At 44.3% G+C, this 27,948-nt stretch overlaps 1 protein-coding gene across 1 annotated transcript in view; it reads left to right on the top strand.

Moving 5' to 3' along the window:
* Positions 1 to 26,747, top strand: part of LOC120944028 (myosin-IIIb-like) — a 62,313-nt gene extending 35,566 nt beyond the window's left edge. The window contains exons 3-6 of the mRNA XM_040357778.1: positions 17 to 121; positions 3,115 to 3,214; positions 12,876 to 12,952; positions 26,206 to 26,747. Coding sequence (XP_040213712.1) covers positions 17 to 121; positions 3,115 to 3,214; positions 12,876 to 12,952; positions 26,206 to 26,376 — 453 coding nt within the window. The 3' untranslated portion in view covers positions 26,377 to 26,747. The remainder of the gene's footprint in view (positions 1 to 16; positions 122 to 3,114; positions 3,215 to 12,875; positions 12,953 to 26,205) is intronic.
* The last annotated feature ends 1,201 nt before the right edge of the window (positions 26,748 to 27,948 follow it).

The following is a 27,948-nucleotide window of genomic DNA, read 5'->3' as shown; positions in this document are numbered from 1 at the left end:
AATGTGTTTTGTATAGCTGTGTAATGGTGGATCTGTTACCGATCTGGTGAAAAGCATGCTGAACTGTGGACGAAGACTGGACGAAGCCACAATCTCCTACATTCTGTATGGGGCCTTACTGGTAAGAAGATTTATATAATATAGAGCAGTACTGTACAGCCTCCGGCAGGATGGTGTTTGAGAGCGGGTGCAAAAATGCAGCACATATCTACAGTATATAAATGTATCACATTAAAGCTGACAATACAGTGAGCAAATTTCATCTGGCCAAAATTCATTCAGTGGGTAGCTATGCCAGCCCTGCTCCATTCAGCATAATTCAATTGTTTAATTGCCTTTTGTTGAAATTTCCAGCCAATCAGATGCAGCAGCTGTACAGGTATTCTGGCCTCCGCCACAAGTGGCTGTCAGAATACAATAGTACAGCACAGGGATTCATCCATCTTCGCTGTTTATCCTGAATAGAGAGGTCTAACAGGGTATGGCTAGCTTAAAACTCTAGTATGACAGGTTTTCTAGATGCATACATTTTTATGCATATTTTATACCTAACTCCATGTTTAATGAATTTTAAATAGTTTGTTTGGACCAAGCTAGTTCAAACAACATATTTCCTGCACAAACACATGCAGCACCTGTCAGCGCTATATAAACTATATGTGGCATCAGCTGCATACTGTATACAGTGCTGTGGTTCGGCAGCAGGGTGGGGACTTTCTGTCTTGCTCCAGGAACAAAGTCAAATCAGGCTGAGCTCTGCTCAGCCATTCATAGAAAGCCATGTAATTTCTGAATGAATACAATGCATCCCCTGATTGGGTGGGGCAGAGATTGTGGCATCATCCACCCACCTCTTTGCCAATCAGAGGATATCTTGTATTCATTCATAAAATGCAAAGTTGTCTGTAAATGGCTGAGCAGCAGTCAGCCTGACTGAATTTAGCCTTGGGAGCGCTGACTACTGTGTTCTTCACCTATAGCAGCCCCCTTTCCCATAAGGCAAGCAAGCCTACTTGTACTCGGTTGCCCCCAGAACTTATATACAATGCTATAGTGCCTGGCCACCACTCCAGGGCAGGTGCGAACTGAGCAAAACAAAGGTACTTGCAGTTGGCAGACAGGCAGAGTGGTTTAATGACAGTCCAGTTAAAAGGCAGGCAGATTTTAGAGAATAGTCGATATCCGATCTAAGGTCATACACAGGGATTCCAATTTAGCAGAGCAGGGCAGACAAACAGGCAGTTTGATCGGGTATTACACACGCTATCACAAGCATGAGAGTGCAGGCTTGGCTGGCTTATATCAGGTTTGGTGTCCACCCAGAGTCTGGCCCCAATCAATCACCTTGCAGGTGGAAAAACAGACAAGGAGAATGCCACAGTCAAAACCAGGATTCTGGAACCATCAGCTATGATGGAGCCAGAGTGCATATGCTTGTGACAGACAGACACTGCATAAGTTAGTGAAAAAAGTAGTTAGTTCGAACCAGCTTGGCCCACATAAACTATTTAAAGTTCTCTAAAATCTGTGGTTAGCCATTTAAAGCCATTGGTGCTGGTCTTTTCTCACTTTTGGCTAATAGGGGAAATAAACTTCCAAAGCTTGGAGCCCTACTGAGGATGTCTACATCAATGTATTGTTCTCTATAGATCAGTGCCAGACATAAGACGAGTAAAACATGAATAGCTTGGACTCTCCTTTCCCCTCCCTTCCCCCCTCCTGTAAGCATGTTTAAGACATGTCAAACAATAGAGACCTAAGTTGGCTCTTTATTTAATGTAAAATGCAATTAAGAATTTTTCATCAATGTATCATCTGGATTAAATTGTCTGCGAAATATCACTCCTCCTGTGGCAGTAGCAGGAATCTCAGTGGTCCTGCATTATATCACTCCTCCTGTGGCAGTAGCAGGAATCTCAGTGGTCCTGCATTATTTTATCTAATGTAAAATACATTTGAAGTGTATCTAAAACTAAAGGAAGTGGGGATTGCTAGTTTTTCCACCAGTCTTCCAAAGGGGGCCCCAAATAGTCTACAGGTATGACATTAAAATAAATGCACATTTTACACTGTAGCACAGTGTTTAATTATCTACAGGGGGGCTTAGCCTTTAAACTACCCTGGCCCCTTGACTGCATAGGCTGCTTAATTTTTTTTGGAAAAGGTTAACTTAGTCTTTAAAGCAGATCTTCACCCGCAGAAAATACTTAACTCCTATCCATCCCTTCACCCCTCCACTACAAGAATAGGGCTGTCTTTTTTTTTTTTGTTTACTTTTTTTGGTAAAAAAGAAAAGTGCTACCCCCACACACACATTATTTGCCTGGTCGAATGATATGTACTGTCCTCCCTTTCCCTCCTGGACATCACATATCCTAGGGGGCATAGTGCTTCATTCAGAAAGGAAGGGGGGAAAACCTAGCACTACATCATCTGGAGGTGCACCCGCTGAACCAGGGTGAGCTGGCAGGCCTCTTGATGATGTCGCAATCAACATTATGGCACAGGACTGAGCGGTGGCAGAATATAAGAGGATCTCAGGGGGACAAAGCCTGATCCTCTGGGTGGGTGAGTACTGAAATGTGCACAATGGGCCACCAGGCAAGCGATACAGGGGGAAAAAAAGGGGGGGGGGGGGGACAAAAATCTGCTTTAAATTAGTGGAGTGCCTTGTGCGAATGGGACAGTTTAAGTAAAAGGTGAATTTAGCCTTTAAATATCCCAACAGCTTCTGCAAACTTCAATATTAGTCTTGAGTTGACTAACCCTTTAAAAACTGCCCGAAGTTAGTTCTTTGTAAAAACGCTACAAAAAACAGAAGACCTGGAGAGCCCTTTAATGTTGGGTCATGCTGCCACTTGGAGTTCTGCTAGTTGCTTAGCCATCTTCTAGCTGACTGGGTCTGAGTCTACCATTTATCTACAACTTGTGTGATATCCTGCTAAATTTCACTATAAGATACCTGTTGTGATCTCAGCAAGGGTGCATCAGTCCTGTGAGTGGCTGGACAGATGTTCCTACTGCCTGAACAGTAGACTTACCATTAACATCTTAATAGCAGAGTAATTATATGAGACAGGGGAGTAATTATTATTATTTTTTTTCATTACATAGGGTCTCCAGCACTTGCACAATAATAGAATCATCCATCGTGACGTGAAAGGGAACAATATACTTCTGACAACAGAAGGAGGAGTCAAGCTGGTTGACTTTGGTAATCGCTGCTCGCCACTTGCTGACTTCCTGCGTGCTGTTTCCCCCTCCTACCAATTTGCTGTCTGTTTTGAAGCTGGAGATGCGCCACAGGTTTTAGCGATAACGTTCAGCGGGAAGCTATGGATACTTGGAGTCTAACAGATGGGGCTCCCTCTGAGTTCCTGTCAGATAATATGTTTTGGGTGGCTGCAGACAATCAAGTTGTAAGCTGTAAAAAAAAAAAAAAAAAAAAGGAAGCTTTTTATTTAGCCACTCCATAGCAATCCGCTTGCGTCTATTCCAGGGCTGTCATTCTCTCATTTAAATTCAATATTCCATCTTTTGCATATGAAAAGAAATTACTCATTTCTCACAAATGGTGTTAATAGCCCGGAGCCTAGCTATTCCCTGTGAGCAGAAGGTAAAGTGGTCCTGTGGGTCTGGAAACTGGCGGATCTATTTAATTTGTGATTATTGCAGTTGATGTAAGCCAGGCTGAAATGAAAGCATAAACAAAGGAATGAAACCGAGAGCAAGAGACAGGCGAGAGCGGAGGATCTTACAGATTTACAGCTTTTATTCAGATTGGGATTTCAGTTAAGAAAACAAATTGGACATTTCTTATTAAGGAAAAGAGCTTAGATGAGAAAGTGGCCCTTACCTATTCTAAACTATTATCTTTAATTGTTCTGATTGGTTTGAGGTGATGAAAGGTAAAACCTGATTGCTTATTTTGTTTTACTGCACTTTGTATGAGATAGAGTGCCTTGAAAAAGTATTCATACCCCTTGCAATTTCCCACATTTTGCCATGTTACAACCAAACATGTAAATTTATTTTATTGGGATTTTATGTGATAGACCAACACAAAGTGGCACATAATTGTGAAGTGGATGGAAAATTATAAATGGTTTTCAAGATTGTTTACAAATAAATAAGCATTTGTATTAAGCCCTCTTTACTCTGATACCCCTAACTAAAATCTAGTGGAACCAATTGCCTTCAGAAGTCCCCTAATTAGTAAATAGAGTCCATGTGTGTGTAATTTAATCTCAGTATATATACAGCTGTTCTGTGAAGCCCTGAACAAACAGCGCCATGAAGGCCAAGGAACACCAGACAGGTCAGGGATAACATAAAGAAATTTAAAGCAGCGTTGGGCTATAGAAAAATATCCCAAGCTTTGAACATCTCATGGAGCACTTTTCAATTTCATTTTCTTTTGAAAATAGAAAGAGTATGGCCATAGGCGTGCGCACATAGGGTTTAAGGTGTGCCTGGGCACACCCTAATCACCCTGTACTATGCAGATTCCCCCTGCTGCCTGGCTGCAGAGAAAGGGACTGGGGAATCTCTGTCCTCGGTCCCTTTCTCTGCCTCAAAAGTTAGACATCAGGGGTCTGTTTAGACCACTGATATTTCACCAAAGCCCCCAAACAGGGCTCCTAAAAAAATAAATATAAATAATATAAAAAAAAAGAATAATACAAATAAAATTGTAAAAAAAAATAATAATAATAATACAAATAAAGATAAACTACTGAAACCGATCTCTGCCCTGCTGACAAAGCCCTACTGACTTGCCCACTGCCATATATGGTATATTACACACGCATGTGTGTTTGAGCTTTGGTGTGCACACCCTAATGCAATAGGCTGCGCACACCTATGAGTATGGCACAACTGAAAACCTACCAAGACATGGCCATCCACCTAAACTGACAGGTCGGGCAAAGAGAGCGAGGGGAAGGGGAATTACCGCTCCAGGTGGTTCCGCTTATGTGATCATTGTCCTCCCAGGAAAGCAAGGGTGCTGGCAATGCACTAGTCAATCAATGAGACAGGAAAATGTATGGACAGCCGCACTCCAAAAAACCTTTTGAGGTTGTCTTTATTTGAAAAAAGGATGAAACTGCACTACAAAATGACAGCAGAACAACAAGGAAAAACAGCTGATGCGTTTCGCACTATTGGCTAGTGCTTAATCATAGCAAGGAGAGCGAGGACAATGGTAACTGGAGGAGCTGCAGAGATCCACAGCTCAGGTGGGAGAATCTGTCTGGCTTTATGGAAGAGTGACAAGAAGAAAGCCATTGATAAAATAAAGCCATAAGAAGTCCTGTTTGCACTTTGCAAGAAGCCATGTGGGGGACACAGCACACATTTGGAAGAAGGTGCTCCGGTCAGATGAGACCAAAGTTTTACTTTTTGGCCTAAAAGCAAAACGCTATGTGTGTCAGAAAACGAAAATGGCACATCACCTTAAACACACCGTGAAACATGGTGGTGGCAGCATTATGTTGTGGGGATGCTTTTCTTCAGTAGAGACAGTAGAGCGGGTCAGAGTTGATGGGAAGATGGATGGAGCCACACGCAGGGCAATCTTAAAAGAAAGCCTGTTAGAGTCTGCAAAAGACTTGAGACTTTGGCAGAGGTTCACCTTCCAGCAGGGCAGCAAACCTAAACATACAGCCTGAGCTACAATGGAATGGTTTAGATAAAAGCATATCCATGTGTTAGAATGGCCCAGTCAAAGTCCAGACCTAAATCCAATTGAGAATCTGTGGCAAGACTTGAAAATTGTTGTACACAGACACTCTCCATCCAATCTGATAGTGTTTGAGCTATTTTGGAATGAAGAATGGGCAAAAATGTCACTCTCTAGATGTGCAAAGCTGGTAGAGGCATACCAGAAATGCACGCCATACTTTTCACATATTTATTTATAAAAATTGTTGAAAACCATTTACGGTATCATTTTTCTTCCACTTCAGAATGATGTGCCACTTTGTGTTGGTCTGTCACATAAAATCCCAATAAAATACATTTACATTTTTGATTGTGACATGACAAAATGTGGAAAATTTCAAGCGGTATGAATACTTTTTCAAGACACTATATTTGTTTTTTGCAAACCTTCAGTCCAGTGAATGTGTATTATGAGTTATTATTTCATTAGCTAAGGTATATCTAAACCAAACTATTTCAGTTTTGGATAGAGTGGTTGGGGGTTTCACTGTGTCCCTGCCAGGCAGATTCAACCGATCTAGGCACTCTTTAAAATTATTTTGCTCCCCTACACAACAAATGTCAGAGCAGATGAATCTCTTGCTTGGAGGGGGCAGCACTGATGCAGTAGTGCCCATACCGCCAACTCTCCATCCTCATATAATTCCTTTTGCTAATAGTACATTTTTAGATGCAGCTGACAGCATCCCAGCAATGAATAGCTCAATCCCAGCTCCATTCAGCTGCAGGCTGGGAAATTAAACAAGGGGACAGGAATTCTTGCTGAAGACATTATCCAAATATGGCCACAGTCATATTTGGACAACGATGTTAGCAGGCATCCTACCCCTTTTTTTCAGCTGTCAGTCAGAGAATCTCTCAGCCAGCACCTGTATGAGGCCAGGGATGAGTCTTCGAATTTCTAAGAAGCTGGTGGCTGTCAGTGTCCTAGCAACCATAGACTAGGGGAGTCTTATGGGAGTGTCTGGGCAGGGACAGCGTGTATGATTTCCTGCCCCCTGTACCTGGAAGCCATCATCTTTAACTAGCCAAAGGAAGCCGCATGGCTGGTCTTGAAATCATGGATGCTCTCCCTGACCTTAACAATTCAAAGGCTCCTGTTTTTACCGTTGGCTTGAATCCTTAGTCTGCGTTGTTCAGAGAACAACGCATACCCGGATTATACTACCGTTCCTGTGGACGGGAGATTATCTGCAGGGCTCGCTACGGTCCTGCCATGTGCTGATCAGACACACAGAAAGACAAGAGCGCACAGCCCCCCATAACCGATAATGTACTTGAAGAGGAAACGCATCCCCCTCAGACGAACGTCTGTGTAATGCACAGGGGCCCTTTCGCTGGCGGACATATCCCCACTCTGCAAACACCTCTCTCTAACCTCAGGAAGTTTTCCACTACCAGACGGGGCTCAATCAGCGTCAGTCTGCCCCAGTCAGCTCTTTAAAGCAGGCTGCGGAAGAACTAACACTGGGAGACACTATGCCAATTCATATTAAATACATCTTCATACAATTTCCACAATAACCCTGTGTGGAAAGTTGTCACATTACAGCTTCCCAGCTCATATGTCCAACTCTGTGCTCTAGCGTCTCTCTGTATCCCAACTCAGATCCGGTCTTATTTCCTGACAGTTTGCTTATATGCGAACTTGTGGTAAATCTTTTCTAATCAGATGCAACCATGGCAACAGAAGTGGTGATAGTAATTACCTGAATTTGGCACCCAAAATGGTACTGGTACCAAAACCGGAGCATAGCTCAGGCGCAGACCATGTCCTGGTGCTCATGGCCACTGTGAAAGAGATGGGGAAATTTAAAATTTGAGTTGTCCAAAGGACAGAAATCGATGGTTAATCTTACAATGGGGACACAAGTTTGGGTGACAGTTGCCAAAGAGGAGAATATATATAGTTACTCTGATTAACAGCTGTTAGGTAGTATTTCATTGATTATGGCCAGATAGACCTGTCTGGTAAACTTGCATTGACAGAGATGGGAAAGCTGAAGCAATCTGTAGCATTCTGTAAAAGGAAGGCAGCGCTTGCATATGTATTAAATATATATAGCTACCCCCATGCACATATAATTTGTTTTTCTAGGATTTTACAACAGACCTTGTTACTTTTCGTCATTCCCCTGTTACAGCAGTTGGAATGTTTCTCCTACCTGCATATGAAATGTACAGGTACTGACAGCATCCAGAGCAGACGTGAAATTGACTGATTACTGGCTGTGTTCAGTGATGTACTGATAGTAATAGAAGTCCCTGGTAACCTTGGGAATGTCATTTCACAATAGAACAACTATCCTCTGGCAACCTATAGGAGCAGCGCACATCTAACACCTGTCACCTGCTAAGCCAGCGTCCTGCTGTGATGTGAATGGCTTTGTGCGTATAAATACCTCCTGACCTGTGTTTCTCCCCATGATCAGATTGCATTTATGGCAGGAGTGGGGGCCTATAAATAGTAAATAGTAATGAAAAGTGTGTTTACAGTCTGGCCAGTTCTATGAAATACTGTAATGTGCAGTAATCTTATAAACTGCAAAGCATCCTTATTTACATTCTTCATTTCATCATCTAAATTCCTATATGTATCGAAACTCTGGGGACATTTTTTTTTTTACAAGACATCAGTGATGAGGGTTACACATAAACTGTCATTGCTGATGTCCCTGGCTGTCACTTTGATCCTATGACTCAGAACAAAAATGCAGATAATGGTATTTTAGTTCTCTGGGCTGATTGTTTTTAATGTAGAGTTGGCACCAGGGCTGATGCGCCCTATAGGCTCACTATGCAAGCCGATTAGGGCCCCGCAAAGCTGCGAAGGGCCCCCCAAATTACTAGAGGCCCCGCCTGGTGAGAAGTCATTTTCGCCCCCTCACCCCGCTTCTCAACTCGCTGGCTGCATGGGAGAAGAGGTAAGAAGTCAGCACCCCCTGCTTCTCAATTTAATGTAAGGTGTCATTTCTGACAGCAGAACACCCCCTACCCCCGCTTCTCAACTTTCTTTAATGTGACATGTCACTGTCGTCAGCGCCCCCCGCTTCTCATTTTTAATGTGCCATGTCATTTTGCTTAGGGCCCCAGGGAGGTCAGGATCGGCACTGATTGGCACTAAGAAAATAAATCCCACACCTCAGCTAAGTGCCCCTACAGTGGGGAAAATCATTATTTGATCATTATTTCATCCCCTACAGATTTTGTAAGTTTGCCTACTTACAAAGAAATTAAGGATCTGTAATTTTTATCATACAGTAGGTGTATTTTAAATGATAGAGACAGAACATCAACCAAAAAAACTGAAAAACACATAATACAAATGTTATAAATTCAGTTGCAGTTCAGTGAGTAAAATAAGTATTTAATCTCCAAACAAAACATGACTTAGTACTTGGTGGAGAATCCCTGGTTGGCAATCACAGAGATAAGACGTTTCTTGCAGTTGGTTACCACGTTTGCACACATCTCAGGTCCACTCTTCTTTACAGATCTTCTTTAAATCCTAAAAGGGTAAGTTCACCTTTACAGAAAAATCTGTGTATCCCACTGACCTGCATAGCGGCGATTGCTCATTCTGAGCCCTAAAATAGCTGCCTCATGGCTCTGGCGCTTAGAAGTTCACAGAGGTTAGTCTCCTACCCCGTCAGGAGCAGGGCTGTCTTTTCCATTGGGCACGCTGGGCAGTTGCCCGGGGGCCCCACATGCCTGGGGGGCCCCCATCGGCTGCCCAGCAACCCCAGTAAAAAATGGTGGAGAGCAGCGGATCAGAACTGTAGAACTGTATCGTGTCTACAGTCTCTGAGGAAGAGTCTAAAGAGGAGTCAAGAGTGGGAGCGCCTCCAGGATGGGGGTCACGGGAGAAGTCAGACATGAGGAGACAGTAGGATAAAACCAGAGCAGCCATGCTGGAGCCATCTGACTGAGCCTTGCATGGTGCACCTTAGAGGAGGTCAGTGGTAGCTCCGCCAGGCCAGTCTAAGGGGCGGGTGGTTGCTGATGTAAGGGGGGAGTGAATACAAAAATATTAGTGACCCCCCCTTACCTTAGTGTATTTACTCTACGGAAGGTGGTCTCTGGTCACCAGAGTGCCCCACACATCAGAGTTCCTGGTGTTCCCCTTTACATCCGAGTCTGCAGGATTCCCCCTTACAGTGCAAGGACCCTGATGTAAGTGGGAACTCTGATGTAAAGAGAAAGCGGTGAACTCTGATATAAGGTAGTCTCTGGTCACCAGAGTCCCCCTCCACATCAGAGTTCCCCCGTTACATTATGATCTGCAGCGTTCCCCTTTACATAAGAGTTCCCTTTCACTGTAAGGGGGAATCCTGCAGACTCTGATGTAAGAGGAAACTCTGAGAAGGCTGGGTTATAGTAACCTAACTTTCATGTCAATGAAGAAATTAGTAAAACTGTAATTTAGGTACTTTTTTTGCAGTGCCAGTAAAAAAAATGTGGTTCTGCCAGTAAATTTCATGATTTTTGTCAGTAAATTCTCGTGCACGATTGTGTAGACAGGGCCCCAGTGCACTGTATTGCCCGGGGGCCTATAATGCTCTTAAGATGCCACTGGTCAGGAGGGACGTTTAGGACCATTCAAATGGCGCTGACCAATACAAAACCCGCGTAGCCCATCCTCTCAGCGGGGAAGAAGAAGAGAGAAAGCTGAGAGGATTTCTAAGTGCCAGAGCTGTGAGGCGGCTATACCAGGTCTCAGAACGGGTGATCGCCGCCATGCAGGTCAGCAGAACGGGGGGGGGGGGGGCAAGGTGGGGGTCCTGTGTAAGTCACCTTTTAAATTTTTCTGTAAAGGTGAACTAACATTTTAAGGTTTCTTGGATGTCACTTGGCAACTCAAAATGTTAGCTCTCTCCATACATTTTCTCTAGGATTAAGGTCTGAGACAGGCTAGGCCACTCCATGACCTCAATGTGCCTCTTCTTGAGCCACTCCTTTGTTGCCTTGGCGGTATGTTTTGGGTCTCTGTTATGCCGGAAGACCTATCCACTACCCATCTTCAGTTTTCTGGCTGAGGGAAGAAGGTTCTCATCCAAGATTTTACAATACATGGCCCCGTCCATTGGCCCCTCAATGCGGCAAAGTCGGCCTGTACTTTTAGCAGAGAGACAGACCCATAGGATAATGTTTCCACCTCTGTGCTTGACTGTAGGGATGGTGTTCTTAAGGCCATAGTCAGCATTCTTCTTCCTCCAAACACAGGGAGCCAAGTTAATGCCAGAGAGCTTAATTTTGGTCTCATCTGACCACAGCACCTTCTCCCAATCCTTCTCTAAATCATTTAGATGTTCATTGGCAAACTTCAGATGGGCCTGTATAGGTGTCTTCTTGAGGAGTGGGGATCTTGCGGGCACTGCATGATTTCAATCCATGGCAGGGTATTGTGCTCCAGACTGAAGTTGCAGTTCATTAACTTTGTTAATGACACCGCAGCGGTTCGCAGTGTGCATTGTGAACTGCCTGCGGAAGAGGAGTGATGCGGGAACCGGTGATGAAATTGCGCTGGTTCCCACACCGCACCAGCGTGAACCTAGGGTCACAGACATTTGGCAATTTTTAGTCATGTATTACATGTTTATTTGTAAAAAATATTAGATATACGCACAAATAACATCTCCTATCCATCACAATCTTCTCGCTCAATCCTTAACACGCGCTTACTAAAACATTTACACACATAAACTCAACATAAGACTTAAATTTAGGCTTAAATTGGTGTCAGGAAAGCTTGTCAGAAGTGACTCATTCAGATAATACAGAATAAAAAGAAAATAAATCAGCGCAAAAATGACAAATGAACCCCTGTATAGCAGCTGAACACCAGGGTCAATAATCGCAAAATCCCTGTAGAGAAACAAATACAGATGGTGCAGCGCTCAAATAAAATAATAAAAGATGAATAGGAAGTCCATAAAATTGCAGTACACCTCCAGTGAGTGCCAATGTAGACAGACAGATGACTGTGTAGGTAACTTCACACGTGCTAGACACACATCCACCACCACATAAAATGGCCTCTCACCTCACCACCTGGACCCTTTGATTATGGAGGGTCAAATGCGCTTTATGTGTAAATATCAGCAAATCCAGCAGTAATAGAGACGTCACAGAGAAACCGATAGGTCATCCCAGGTCATGTAATAAACAAATGCCAAAACATAGTGCTCTCCGTTTGGATAAACGATTTAATCGCAATAAAGGTAAAAAAACACTCACAATGAAGGCACCGCGATCGGTGCCCATGTATACAGCGTGTATATTGAGCAAAGTGATAGCCGCGGGTGATGCCACAAACCTCCCTCCGTACGCGTTACGTCCTCTATGGGTGGGGACTTCTTCAGCGGTGAAGGAGGCATGGACATTCAGATAATACACACTATAGAAGATGGATATGCTTTGTTCATATTTAATCTCAGAGGTTTACAACCACTTTAAAGCATACAAAGTGCTCTCTGATGGACAAGATGGAGAGGAAGGCTGGTGACATCATAGTCTACACCTTGCCCAATCAGAGAATTGTACGGAGGCCATCTCTATAAGAGCCCACCTACATGGGATTACAGTGGTCATTTAAATTCTTCCACTTTCCTTTTACAAGGTATTTTTTTTAGGTGTTATGGTTCTTTTGAGGGCCTTTTTTTTTTCTAGCTTTGAGTAGAGTGAAATACCGGTATCTGTCAAGTTTTACTGCTGTTTTTGTCCCCATTGGAGGGATCTCTTCTCCCTTCCTGTCACCAGACAGAAAAATCTCCCACAAATATTATTAGTTTTTATTTCAGCATAAAGTTTCAGGAAAGTTTACAAAACGCTGTCAGGTTTTAGTACTCCCAATTGGTGTGATTCCTCTAATTCCTGTCAAGGTGACAGGTGTCAAGGCAGAAAATGAAGGGGAATCTACCTAACAGGGATGCAGGAAATATTTACGACTGCACTATCCAAAACTAAAATATAAAGTGTTGAGGGCTTTATATATTGTATACAGTATAATACAAACATGTATATCTCACATAGATTAAGACCACCTCAAATGATATCTCATGCTCCACAATTGCTTGTTGCTCTGGTAGAAGTAGATTCTACTAAGCAAATCACTGGCCTAATAATCTGTTATTTTTACTTTTATATGGCAGGGGTCTCCGCTCAGCTTACCAGCGCACGTCTCCGCAGAAATACATCTGTGGGCACACCTTTCTGGATGGCACCAGAGGTATGATTTGTTTTCATATTAGCTTTTCTACTGCATAAATGTTATATAATCTGTTTTAGCACTGTGTGGATGCATATACAGTTAGGTCCATATATATTTGGATACGGGCACAATTTTCGTGCTTTTGGCTCTGCATATTACCAGAATAAAATGAAAATGAAACATTCCAAATGAATTTCAAGTGCAGACTTTCAGCTTTAATTCAAGGGGTTGAACATAAATAAAGTACACATTTTAGGAACTGCCAACACTTTTTACACAGTCCCCCCATTTTCAGAGGTTCAAATATAATTGGACAAATTAATATAATCATAAATAAAATGTTAATTTGTAATATTTTGTTGCGAATCCTTTATTGGCAATGACTGCCTGAAGTCTGGAACCCATGGACATTACCAAAGACTGTGTTTCTTCCTTTATGATGCTTTGCCAGGCTCTAACTGCTGCAGTCTTCTGTTGTTCTTTGTGTGTGGGTCTTTCTGCCTTTAGTTTTGCCTTCAGCAAGTGAAATGCGTGCTCAATTGGGTTGAGATCAGGTGATTGACTTGGCCATTGCAGAATATTCCACTTATTTTCCTTCAAAAGCTCCTGGGATGCTTTTGCAGTGTGTTTTGGATCATTGTCCATCTGTACTGTGAAGTGCTGTCCAATCAACTTTGCTGCATTTGGCTGAATTTGGGCTGACAGTATATCTGTAAACACTGCAGAATTCATCCGGCTGCTTCTCTCTTCTGTCAGATCATCAATAAACACCAATGACTCAATGTCACTGGAAGCCATGCATGCCTATGCCATCACACTGCCTCCACCATGTTGGATTAAGAGCTCTTCCAAGCCTTTTCCACACTTTTTTCTTTTTTTTCTGATTGTAGACTTTGACAATGATACGCACAGCTCCTGGAGAGTGTCCTTCACATGTTTGGATGTTGTGAATGGATTTTCTTTATCATAGAGAGGATCCTGCGTTCATCCACCACTGTTGTCTTCTGTGGATGTCTAGGCCTTTTTATGTTTCTGAGCTCACCAGTGCGTTCTTTCCTCAGAATGTACCAAACTGTTTATTTGGCCACCCCTAATGTTGCTGCTATCTCTCGGATGGATTTGTTTTGTTTGTGAAGCCTTACAATGGACTATTTTACTTGAACTTATAGCTCCTTTGAATGCATGATGTAGGTTCACAGCAATAGATTCCAAATGCAAATACTAATGCCGCGTACACACCATCACTTTATGTGATGAAAAAAAACGACGTTTTAAATCATAAAATAAAACGACGTTTTTGAAACTTCATTTTCAAAAACGACGTTGCCTACACACCATCGTTTTTTCAAAATGCTCTAGCAAAGCGCGATTCGGCACTGCGTCGCTTTAACTGACAATTGCGCGGTTGTGCAACGTGGCTCCCAAACAAAATTGGCGTCCTTTTTTTCCCACAAATAGAGCTTCCTTTTGGTGGTATTTGATCACCTCTGCGGTTTTTAGTTTTTGCGCTATAAACAAAAATAGAGCGTCAATTTTGAAAATGTTTTATATTTTTTACTTTTTGCTATAATAACTATCCCCCAAAAATATATAAAAAAAACTTTTTTTCCTCAGTTTAGACCGATACATATTCTTCTACATATTTTTCGTAAAAAAAATCGCAATTAGCGTTTATTGATTGATTAATTGGTTTGCGCAAAAGTTATAGCGTTTACAAAATAGGGGATAGTTTTATGGCATTTTTATTAATATTTATTTTTTACTAGTAATGGCGGAGATCAGCAATTTTTATCGGTACTGCGACACTCCTGACCGTTGTACACGTCTGATCTGCAACTACAGGAAACGTTTGGTTGAAGTTATTGCTGCCAAGGGAGGTTCAACCAGTTATTAAATCCAAGGATTCACATACTTTTTCCACCTGCACTGTGAATGTTTACATGGTGTGTTCAATAAAAACGTGGTAACATTTAATTCTTTGTGTGTTATTAGTTTAAGCAGACTGTGATTGTCTATTATTGTGACTTAGATGAAGATCAGGTCACATTTTATGACCAATTTGTGCAGACTTTCATATCATTCCAAAAGGGTTCACATACCTTTTCTTGCAACTGGTGCACTGACTAAATGGTCTCCACCTTAATGTTGGGATTATGGACTGAATTTTATCTAGGAACAATCTGTGGAGAGTTTGGGTATTTAGTTGTGTTTGTGTGGGTTCCCCACACAACATGAAAGGATATGGGTGGGTTAACTGGTAACTGGCTTAAGGGGCTGCAGCTAAATTTCCTGCAAGGAAAAAAGACCTAGCAACCTACTTTCGATTAAAAAAGTCAGACCGGCCATCATGGCAGGTCAGTCCTCCTTAGTGCCGAAAGACACATTACATCAAAGCTATCAAAGAGCTAAGTCACCAGTGAAACCCATTGAGGGCAGGTGAGAACTAAATGGATTCAACCTCTCAGATGTTGGCTGAGGGTGCATTATGAATCCACTTTTATCTTGCTTTAATTTCTTAAAGGATCGCTATGACTGAATGTTGACCTAACAGCAACACTGTATCTTGGCCTAGGCCAACAAGGCCCATGCCTAGGGCAGTACTTTGCTGCGGGGCAGCATGAAAAGTGTCCCCGCCGGCTTGTGCCACAATTTTAGTGTAGCGCCAGTCTTATGAGGTGGACTGGGCCGCAAGACAAATCGATCTGGCGCCCCCATAAAGCGGCCGCACTGGTGCCGATATGATAGGGATGGTGCAGACAAAAGGGACACTGACATGGTCACCTATACCTGGCAGGTAGGTAGTAGGAATCTCCTGAAATCCTTTGCTTGTGTCAGTTGTACATTTTAAGGAATCTTAATTTTTTTTCTGTTGATTGCCGATGAGAAAAATAAACAGATGGATTTATTTGATCTTGCCCCCAATCCTTCCTTTGCTCACTGCCTGGACCACACGCCTTCATCACTGTGCTATACGTTTTCTGCTGCACCACTGTCAGGGTTATATCCTCTTAGTCCTCCATTAATTTAGCAGAAATTTGTGCTTATAGTGGAGGTTCCCCCTAAAACAAAATTCTAACAATACATTGAGAAGACTGATTACACTGCGGGTATGCTGGTTTTTTTTTTTTTTTTTTCGTACATACCTCGTTATCGCCGTTTCATCCCTTGGCTTCCGGGTATGATTCTTACTGGACTGGGCGTTCCTAGTTGATTGACGTTCCTCCGACCGGCGCATACTGCGCGTCACGACTTTCCGACAGAAGCTGAACGTCATTGCGCAGGCGCCGTATAGAGCCGGCTCTATACGGCGCCTGCGCAGCGACGTTCGGCTTCTTTCGGAAAGTCGTGACGTCAAGTATGCGTCGGTCGGAGGAACGTCAATCAACTAGGAACGCCCAGTCCAGTAAGAATCATACCCGGAAGCCGAGGGATGAAACGGCGATAACGAGGTATGTACGAAAAAAAAAAAAAAAAAAACAGCATACCCGCAGTGTAATCAGTCTTCTCAATGTATTGTTAGAATTTTTTTTTAGGGGGAACCTCCACTTTAAAGTTGAACTATAGGCAACACTTTTTTTTTCCATTTTGGATTGAGTAAGGGATGGTTATAGCTCCTGTTAATTAAATTTTTTTTTGACATCCATTAATTTCTCTTTATTTCCTGCCCCATAGCCAAACAGGAAGTGAGGAAATCTCTGCAGATTAAGGGAATCCCTCCCCCCATGAGGAAATCTCTGCAGATTAAGGGAATCCCTCCCCCCATGAGGAAATCTCTGCAGATTAAGGAAATGTCTCCCCCCCCCCCAAGTCCCTCCGAACTAGTGTCCCCACTGGAAAATTTCAGGGCAGGTCTTAAACAGGAAGGGGTGTGACTTGACAGGAAGGGGTGGATCATATTTAAATTAGCGGGCACAGGAGTTTAGTCAGGTCTAGGGCAGCACACAACCTAAATACACCACTGCCTAACAGCCTTATATAGGCAGACTAGTCCCTCAGCTGGTACTAGTAGTACTAAGGTCCACATGCAGAAAGTGCCCCACTGTATTTTTTACAAGAAACCCTTCTGCCAATTGCCAGAACTCCAATATTCCCATTCCATGCGGTATTCGGCCATTAGAGGTGCGGTTTTAACCCCCGCTAGCAGCCGAAAAAGGGTTAATACCGCCCGCAATGCGCCTCTGCAGATAGCGTATAGCCGCGGTGTCCCATTGTTTTCAATAGGAAGGAGCGGTAAACACACCGCTTTTTCACCGCTCCAAAGATAAATGAGTTTAGCCTAATGAATATTTCTTCATGTTTGCATTCTCTGATCCTTCTTATCAAACCAAATTTCTAATGAACCGTACAAAAATTATTAATTTATTTCTTGATTGTATGCAGACATTCTGCATTTTAATGGTTAATACGCCATTGTTTTATCCTTGAAAGGCTAGCCCACCTGTTTCCTCCCTGCTCTATTTCCTTTCATGTTTCCTTCAATGTAGTCTTTGAACATAGTGTGCACCCTGTGTATTGGATGATGTTGCAAGAGGATAATTGCAGCACATTACGGGACTTTTCTCCTGCCACTCATCAGCCCTAATTCACGGGTCTGCTGACTGCACCATGGGATTCAAGGTCAGCTTCAGGTTAATAGCTCCAAGGCTGTTTACTTTTACTCACTATTTATCTAAAATTAGACCCAATCATTTGGGTATATTTTATGTGCACTCAGTCAGCATGTAAATGATAAAGTTTAGTAAGAAGTTCACCCTTATAGAACAGAACTCTGTAATAGAAAGTGTTTGCAGGAAAAGTCATCTATATCAACATCCCCTAAGTGGTGGACGCAGATTGCAGGGGATCCCTGTGCAGTAAAAAATGTTTGAGTTCTGGCTTGAGTTTGTCGAGGATGACGAGGATTTATGCTGCACCTGCAATTTTTTTCTCAGTATGTTAGCATTACCTTTACAGTAAGGCCCCTTTCACACTGGGGCGGGAGGTGCGCTGACGGTATAGCAGAGCTATACCGTTGGAATTACCGCGGTATTGGGCCATTAGAGGTGCAGTTTTAACCCCCGCTAGCAGACGAAAAAGGGATAATACCGCCCGCAATGCGCCTCTGCAGAGGCGCATTGCAGCGGTATAGCCGCGGTGTCCCATTGTTTTCAATGGGAAGGAGCGGTCTGTTTACCGCTCCTTCACCACTCCAAAGATGCGGCTAGCAGGACTTTTGGAGCGGTCCTGCTAGCGCACCACCTCAGTGTGAAAGCACTCAGGCTTTCAAACTGAGACTGCAGGGCAGGAGTTTTTCAGGCGGTATTTAGGCGGTATTTTTAGCGTCAAACTGCCTGAAAAACTCCTCAGTGTGCAAAGGGCCTAATACAGGTAACTGAAAGACATTTATTTTATGCTTGCATGACTATTATAGCCAGATGCTTGGCTATAGGGAGTGAGTTCAATAGTCTGCAGCAGCTCTTTACATTATTATTGAGCTGATACACTGAATTAAATCACCTTGCCTGCCTCCCACCAGCAGGGGGAGCAGGCAAGTCAAAGGAACTTCATAGACTTCTATCCTGGCTAAAGTGGAAGGTGTGATTTGAAGTTTGGGAGGTGGGCCGGGCTGTGGTCTTTTATGACCATTGGACTAAAGCTCCCAGGTGGATACAGTGATAGGAGGGTTGATTGACCAGCAGTGGTCTTTGCTGCAAAGAATATAAGCGAACACATCTTTCTGTTTGGGTGCGTGCCCACTTCATACAAACTATCAGCCTGAATGGTGAACAAGGCCCTATGCATTTGGGGAAGAGAGAGTGAGAGATATAGCTAAAGGGAGAATGGCTCGGAGTGCATGGACACTGGGGACTAACTGATTGCAGGATACAGTCTCTTGCTACACAGGCACTGAAGCGATGTAGTCTGGTGGACTAAAGTCAACCAAGACGGCACCTGTAGAGCAGTGAGTTTCATGGCTGTATCACTGAGTTGGTGAGAGGGCCTTGTGGCCACGATTCTGCTTGTCGGTCCACAGCCATTTTTTGTGCAGGCATCGCTTGCCCGTAAGGGGCATTTACGGGCAGCCTGATGATGACCTGAAATTTATGGACTGCCCATAAATTAACAGGCGGTTGGCAACACTGACTCCTATACTGATATAGCTTACTCTGATTTTGCTGTACACTATGATCTTTTCGCAGTTTGGATTAGATTAGTTTTGGATTAGAATCTAACACACTAAATAGAACACTCCACATTTCCTGACCGGGGGATGTCCACCATTAGCTCCTTCACCCCCAGCCTGACTGTTCCTGCCCTCCACTTTCATTCATTGGATTTTGTGTGTTTTTTGCCCACTATGAATGCATTGCATTCATGACTCTGTCCAAAGTGAACAGGTGTGAAGGGCTTTTTATGTATCATAAATCTGGTGCAGTCGTGCATGGTAGTTGTGACGGTATTGGTATGATATCCCCATCAAAGATTCCCTTCTTCCATAAGAACATCACCCAATATTCCACTAGGAGGAATATTCCTGAGATCGCCCATTAAGCCACACATGAGTCCAGGCTTACTGCTAGAACAAGACAGACTTTAATGTTATAACACAGAGCTTATATGTAATTTCCAAAACTGTTACAATGACAAATCTCCGCCCCCTCACACTGGGGCTTCCATACAGATGATTAGGCAGACATGACGGAGCCGATTCTGAAAACACATTTTCTTTAGATAATGGCATCAGTGGAGTTAATTACTCGTTGTAAAGAATACAATATCTAGACAGCCCGGCCCCGCATGTAGAAGCGATAATTACCACAATGAAGCAATCAGAATAATTAACATGAGCCCCTTCTAATAACAGTAACCGTAACCACAGGGCTTCTTCACACAACACACTAGACCATTTAGCCTTTGAACTAGGACTGGCTGAGGAAAGGTCATTACCATATCAACAGCCTGTTAGCCGAGGAATGAGTCACCTGAAATCCTCTAACACACACACAGCATAACGAGCAGGGAGAATTACTGAAGCATCCTTCACAGTAGTCAATCAGTTTCTAACTTCAACTGGTTTAATTAAAGCGCTACTAAACCCAGGACCCTGCATTCACTATATCTGGTCTCCCACAATACACAGAACATGGAAATTCAATTGTTTTAGCAAAATATAAACTGCTAAATACCTTTTCTCATCAACAGTATATAGCAGTCTTGTGACTTCTATCGGTGCCTGTTAAAAGCTTGTAGGAGGAGTTTTCATACTGCACTGGCTGTCCTATCAGGATGCAGGACCCCTGACACTCTCTCTGGACCATAGGTGTGCACAGCCTATTGCATTAGGGTGTGCACCCCAAAGCTCAAACATATTTGTGTGTGTGTATGTATGTGTATATACAGTATACTGACAGTGTCAGCAGAGCAATGGACAGTGTCATTTGGGCAAAGATTGGTGTCATTAGGACAGTGGACAGTGTCAGTAGTTTTGATATTTACTATTTTTTTTAGGAGCCCCTTTAGGGAGCTTTGGTGAAATATCAGGAGTCTAAACAGGGGGAATCTGCACCACACAGGGTGATTAGGGTGTACCCAGGCACACCTGGCACATCTCGGTTTCGGCCAATCACAGCGCCGGAGCCAGAATACCTGGAAGTAACCTCTGGGAGTGATGACGGCGGCCGGTGCTGTGTACGGGCACCGCACCGAGGTCTTCGATCTCAGGTGAGTATTACATAATGAGCTAGTATGCTATGCATACTAGCTCATTGTGCCTTTGTTTTGCAGGTGTTATTTTTTTTGTTTTTCCCAACGTGGGTTTACAACCACTTTAACATGTTAAAGCTAATATGGGATTGCAATGATTGGGTTTGGATCTACTTTAAAGCGGTTCTTTGCTACAACTTTTAATCAGTTGTTTCTTCTGCAGAGGGGCCCATATGTTCAGCAATAGAAATAGGTGGCCCCATGCACGATCCTGACCTGATGACCTTGATGTGTCACCCCTGTATACTGTAATAGTCCCCGACACCATTGATCCTCTGCATGTTAAAGCAGAATACACATAGAATATATATAAATTCCTTTACAAATTATACTTTTAAATAGTAGGTATTGTGATGTGATCCTTTGTGACAGCCAAGGGCTGCGAAAAACAGTTTACACAGTCCTGAAATGTCACTTTATCAGGCAGCAATTTCTAAACCCGTCATGTAAATCCTGCCCTTTTCTTTGATATATCTTATACGCAAGAGAACTTTGCACAGCAACATAAACGTACGCTCGCTGTACAGATTTCAACCATATACAGGAACACCAGTTCATGTTAAATTCAGTCTTTTTGAATCTTTATGACTTCCCTCTATGTGTAATGTGTTTGTACAGCATTTATATTCACAGCCCCATGCAATGGTTACTATTTCAATGCTCTGTCTACGTTTATATACTTTATGAATACTGCTGTCTCTAGTGGCTGCTTATTGTTTTTTCAGTTTTGCAAATATTCATTCCATCACCCAGATCATTAAAATGTAAATCAGGTATGAGTCACCCATAACAATATCTCCACAAAGTCAAATGATTACACTTGTGTTTTCACATCATCACATCTGTGAACGTAGGTTTGAAAACCCCAGTGAATTTTCTTCCATCTTTGGAGTGTCCTTTATATCCACCCAGATCTTAAAGGCTAAGTTCGCCTCTGGAAAAAAAAAAATGCCCTTATTTTTTGCAGGGAATTTTTTTTTGCATTTATTAATATTTTTCACAGGAGCCAGCAAAGCATTACACCCACGATCAGAGGATGAATGAACTAAGAGTGCAATGTTTTAAAATGCCAAAGTAAAGGAAAGGTAGTGTTACTGGAGGTATGGCAGGGCTGTGTCTTTTGCCATTACAGTAAAACATTGGTTTGGGAGCGTTTTGCAAGACAAGCAAAATATTTTAATACATTTTGCCTTGATATACAAGCGATGTCTTGATATAAGAGTAGCATCATGTCACAACTGAGTATAAAAAAGAAGAGAGGAGCCCCTAAGACCCGGTTCACACTGGGGCGACACGACAGGCGGCTCAGCCGCCTGACGTGTCGCGTCCCATTCAATGCTATGGAACCGTTCTAATAGGAGTAACGCAAGTCGCTCCGACTTAGGAAAAAGGTTCCTGAAGTATTTCGGAGGCGGCTCGGGGGCGATCTGCATTGACTTCTATACAGAAGTCGTTTTGCGAATCGCCTCTGAAGTCGTCCTCCGGGCGACTTCCACGGTGAGGGAACCAGGAAGTGAAGCACTCCGGCTTCACTGCCCGGTTCCCTACAGCACATGTGCGAGTCACACTGCGCCTGCCGATTGGCTCCCGCTGTGTACTGGGAGCCGAATGTTCCCAGCACACAACAGGGGGCAGCGAGAGGTGACGTCATGCCCGCAGTCTACCCGAGACTGTTGTGGCCAGAAGTGGGTGCAAATACCTGTCTTTAGACAGGTATCTGCACCCTCCTCCCCCCTGAAAGGTGTCAAATGTGACACCGGAGGGGGGGAGGGTTCCGATCAGAGTGAGTTCCAATTTAGGGTGGAGCTCCGCTTTAAGGGCTCTTTCACACGTCAGTTCAGTTTTTTAGATCAGTTTTTTTTTCATCAGTTGATCCGTTTTTCCATCAGTTTTTTGTCCGTTTTTCATCAGTTTTTCCATCCGTTTTTTCATCCGCTTCTTTTTTTTTTGGGGGGGGCTTTTTACATACAGTGCCTGCCGCCGAGAATGTGTTTTTAGCACGACGGCATCGCGCTGATTCTCGGCGACAGGGTGCCGACATCTCGCACTCGCTGGAATAGTAAAAGCACATTCCAGCAAGCACGTCATAGAAGCGACGGGAGATCCGACTTGGATTCCCGCCAATTCTACACGTGTGCGGCGTTTGGTATGAATCCTGAGGGGAAAGTCCCCGCCGGATTTTAAATAAAAATCCGGCATGGGTTCCACCCTCAGGAGCATACCGGGCCCTTAGGTCTGGTATGGGTTGTAAGGAGACCCCCCCTACACCGAAAAAATGGCGAAGGGGTCCCCCTACAATTCATACAAGACCCGTATCCAAAGCACGCTACCCGGCCGGCCAGGAAAGGAGTGGGGACGAGCGAGTGCCCCCCCCCTCCTGAGCCGTACCGGGCTGCATGCCCTCAACATGGGGGGGTTGGGTGCTCTGGGGCAGGGGGGGCGCACTGCGGCCCCCCCCCACAGCACCCTGTCCCCATGTTGATGAGGACAGGGCCCCTTCCCGACAACCCTGGCCGTTGGTTGTCGGGGTATGCGGGCGGGAGGCTTATCGGAATCTGGGAGCCCCCTTTAATAAGGGGGCCCCCAGATACCGGCCCCCCACCCTAAGTGAATGTATATGGGGTACATCGTACCCCTACCCATTCACCTGGAGGCAAAAAGTTAAAGTTAATAAACACGACACAAGGGTTTTTAAAATAATTTATTAGTCTGCTCCGGAGGCCCCCCCTGTCTTCTTTATTAGCTCTTTCACCAGGGGGGGGGGCTTATTCTTTGACGTCTTCGGGTGGGGGCCGCTCTTCTTCGCCACCGTCTGGTTCTCTTCCACCGCCGGGGGGGGGGTCGCTTTTATAAAAGCGCCCCCCCGGCGGGTTTCCTCCGACGTCTTCGGCGGGGGGTGGTGTGCTTCTTCTTCCGCTATCCGGGGGTCTTCTCCGCTCTCCGGGATCTTCTTCTATGTTTGCCGCTCTCCGCTGTTGACTCGGCGCACCCCGGTTCTTCCTCCCGCTGTCCGGTGCCTTCTCCTTCAGCGCTGAACGTCTTCTTCTTCCGTGCTGTGACGTCGTCTTCTTCTTCTTCTCTTCTCCCGATGTTGACACGTCGCCTCTTCTCGCTGCAATGACGGGTGCGCGGCTTGCATCTTACTTATATAGGCCTCGCAGTCCCATCATGCTCCGGTACCTACCCACGTGGGTAGGTATCACATGGGTAGGTACGGAGCATGATGGGACTGTGAGGCCTATATAAGTAAGATGCAAGCCGCGCACCCGTCATTGCAGCGAGAAGAGGCGACGTGTCAACATCGGGAGAAGAGAAGAAGAAGAAGACGACGTCACAGCACGGAAGAAGAAGACGTTCAGCGCTGAAGGAGAAGGCACGGGACAGCGGGAGGAAGAACCGGGGTGCGCCGAGTCAACAGCGGAGAGCGGCAAACATAGAAGAAGACCCCCGGAGAGCGGAGAAGACCCCCGGATAGCGGAAGAAGAAGTACACCCCCCCGCCGAAGACGTCGGAGGAAACCCGCCGGGGGGGGGGGGGGCGCTTTTATAAAAGCGACCCCCCCCGGCGGTGGAAGAGAACCAGACGGCGGCGAAGAAGAGCGGCCCCCACCCGAAGACGTCAAAGAAGAACCCCCCCCCTGGTGAAAGAGCTAATAAAGAAGACAGGGGGGGGCCTCCGGAGCAGACTAATAAATTATTTTAAAAACCCTTGTGTCGTGTTTATTAACTTTAACTTTTTGCCTCCAGGTGAATGGGTAGGGGTACGATGTACCCCGTATCCATTCACTTAGGGTGGGGGGCTGGTATCTGGGGGCCCCCTTATTAAAGGGGGCTCCCAGATTCCGATAAGCCTCCCGCCCGCATACCCCGACAACCAACGGCCAGGGTTGTCGGGAAGGGGCCCTGTCCTCATCAACATGGGGACAGGGTGCTCTGGGGTGGGGGGGCCGCAGTGCGCCCCCCCTGCCCCAGAGCACCCAACCCCCCCATGTTGAGGGCATGCAGCCCGGTACGGCTCAGGAGGGGGGGGCGCTCGCTCGTCCCCACTCCTTTCCTGGCCGGCCGGGTAGCGTGCTTTGGATACGGGTCTGGTATGAATTGTAGGGGGACCCCCTACGCTGTTTTTTCGGCGTAGGGGGGTCTCCTTACAACCCATACCAGACCTAAGGGCCCGGTATGCTCCCGAGGGGGGGAACCCATGCCGGATTTTTATTTAAAATCCGGTGGGGACTTCCCCCTCAGGATTCATACCAAATGCCGCACACGGCGTTAGCGGATCGGATGGTAAACGGATCATCCGTTTTTCGTCCGTTCCGTTTTTTTGACGGACGTTAGCGGATGCTCATCCGCTAACGGACGTTAACCCATAGGGAAGCATTGCGGTCCGTTAACGGACGTCCAAAAAACGGACGAACGGAACGGACGTGTGAAAGAGCCCTAAGATGGTGCCAAGATTCTAAGGTTTTATTTTGGTCAGTAAGGGGCTAAAGTCCAGGCAATACAGGTAATGCATGTCGCGTGGTATCTCCGTCCCTACATATTTTATCGATTTGAGTTGAAATGACAGGGTAAATTGTTTTGAATCGTGGATAAGACGTGAGCTGGTAAGGAGATGTTTAGTGCTTCGGTTTTGGCAATGTTCAATTTGAAATTACTGTAGGAACAAAATCATCTGAGTTCTTGGAGGAAAGAGGGAATACTAATGTGAGGTTGCGTGACATATAACAATAGATCATCCACGTATAGAGAAAGTTTACAGTGAGCTGAAGGAGTGGGGATACCGTCGATGGAGTTGAGGTTAGCACTTTTGCCTTGCAGCATTCAGCTTCCCAATTTGTATCCTGGTCAGGACACCATCTGCACAGAGTTTGCATGTTTTTCCTGTGCTTGTGGGGTTTCCTCTGGGTACTCTGGTTTCCTTCCACAGCCAAAAGACATGCTGGTAGGTTAATTAGCTCCTGTCTAAATTGACACTAGTGTGTGTGTGTGTGTATATATATATATATATATATATATATGCATGTGAGATAGGGACCTTTCGATTGTAAGCTCCTTGAGGGTGGGTACTGATATGAATAAATAATATGGCCCTAGTGTGTGTGTGTATGCATGCATCTGGGATAGGGACCTTAGACTGTGAGTAAATAATAATAATAGTAAGTAATAATAATAATGAATTAATACAATTAATAATAAGACTAAAAATAAGTAAAGCACTGCCTGACTTGTCAGTGCTATATACTGTAAATACCTGTATTAAATAATGTGTATATAATATACAGTGTGTGTATATACAATATATATATATATACACACACACACACACATAATATACAAGTGATTCCCACAAATCTGTCAGATACTAAATGTGTAAGTATATTAATGTACTCAGCCTGTATATACAATCTAATAGGTAGCAACGGCTTCACTGTAGATTAAAACAAGCAGTATTCCCACATGTATAGCTGTGACATGTACACTTCATGTTACAAAATGCCTGTAACTCCGTCCTTTCATCTTTTTCAATAGGTCATAGCCTGTGAACAGCAGTATGATTACTCGTATGATGTGCGCTGTGATGTCTGGTCCCTGGGGATTACAGCCATTGAATTGGCTGATGGAGACCCGCCTTTGTCTTCCATGCATCCAGTCAAAGCTCTGTTCAAGATTCCCAGGTACGCCACAAGATGGCTCTCTTGATTCATTGGGTAGTCAGTCAAGCTTAGAAATAAATTTGAAAATTCACTTTGTATTAAAATAGCTGAAAAAGCCAATGACAAAACAGATAGGAAGTAATGAATTGACACGTTCATGGCGTATTTGAATGCTGTTTCCCATAATCCCCTTCTGTAGTTTATCTTTGGTGTACAATGGCAGGCAGCAGTTGGGCGAGGAACGTGGAACATAGGTTACTATTATTTCTGTACGGTTCTGCAACAAAGACGTATTGTGTATTTGAAGCGAAATAATTAAATGGTTACCGGAAATTGATTTATATTTTTATTCAAGTTCAGAAAGCAATAATGTAGTGATGCTCATAGCTGTAATATTCTAAGGACCAGGACATTTTGGGGGGCAAGGACTGTTTTATTCAGATTCAAACCTGCATGGGAAAACTATAAATTGAATGTGTTGTTGTGTGGCTAACCAGACCGTTATAGGTAATTTAATTCAGTAAATAAGGCCCAGCATATTCAACTCACAGCAAACAATTGGCAACATAGGGCCATATTCTCAGAAGAGTTACGACGGAGTATCTCAGGATACTCCGTCGTATCTCTATTTTTTGACCCGCGTATCTATGCGAGTGATTCCTAGAATCATTTTCGCATAGATACGCTGAAGATCCGACATGTGTAAGTCACTTAAACTGTCGGATCTTAAATGTAATTCGCCGCCGGCCGCTAGGTGGCGTTTACGTTCAGGTCTCATTTGTTTATGCAAATGAGCCTGATACGCCGATTCCCGAAGAATTTGCGTCGCGTAGCCGTCGCTTACGTCGTTTGCGTAAGCGTAAACTTACCCCTGCTATATGAGGGGTAAGTTTACGCAAGTCCGCCGTATCCATGTTAAGTATGGCGTCGGGTCCGCGTCGTCTTCTCCCGTCGGGTACGTTGTTTTCCTAAGTCGTTCTTGAATACGACTTTACGTCAATGACGCACACGTCGGCGTCATTGACGTTTTCCGCCGAGAACTGGAGCATGCACACTGGGCTATTTTTAGCCCAGGGCATGCGCAGTTTGATCGAAACGGGGGCGCGCTTAATTTAAATATAAGCCGCCCCCTTTGAAATACGCGGGGATACGCCAGGCCTTTTGCACTACGCCTCCGCAAACTACCGAGCAAGTGCTTGAGGAATACGGCACTTGCTCCAGTAAGTTGCGGCGGCGTAGTGTAAATGGCTTACGCTACGGCCGCCGCAAATGTAGGAGAATATGGCCCATAATGTTTCAATCTGATGAAAGATTTCTTGTGATTACGTTTTATACATTTTATACATTATACTTCTGTTTTCATCACTGTCTGTTTAACCAATGAATATCACACATATTTATTAGCGCAAACAGCAATGGTGCAAAGTGCATTAAACTATAGCAATCAATTTTCTGTTTAAAGGGGTTGTAAAAGTTTGTGTTATTTCACCTTATGCATCCTATGCATTAAGGTGATAAAACACCTGGCAATGACGACCCCCCCCCTAGCCCTTTTACTTACCTGAGCCCGTTCACCCCCTTTGGCCGTCCCCGACATCCTCTTCTTTACGGAGTCTGG

Source organism: Rana temporaria, chromosome 6, assembly GCF_905171775.1.
Source record: "Rana temporaria chromosome 6, aRanTem1.1, whole genome shotgun sequence".
In the NCBI taxonomy this organism is placed as follows: domain Eukaryota; kingdom Metazoa; phylum Chordata; class Amphibia; order Anura; family Ranidae; genus Rana; species Rana temporaria.
This window is presented reverse-complemented; position numbering and strand designations above follow the sequence as displayed.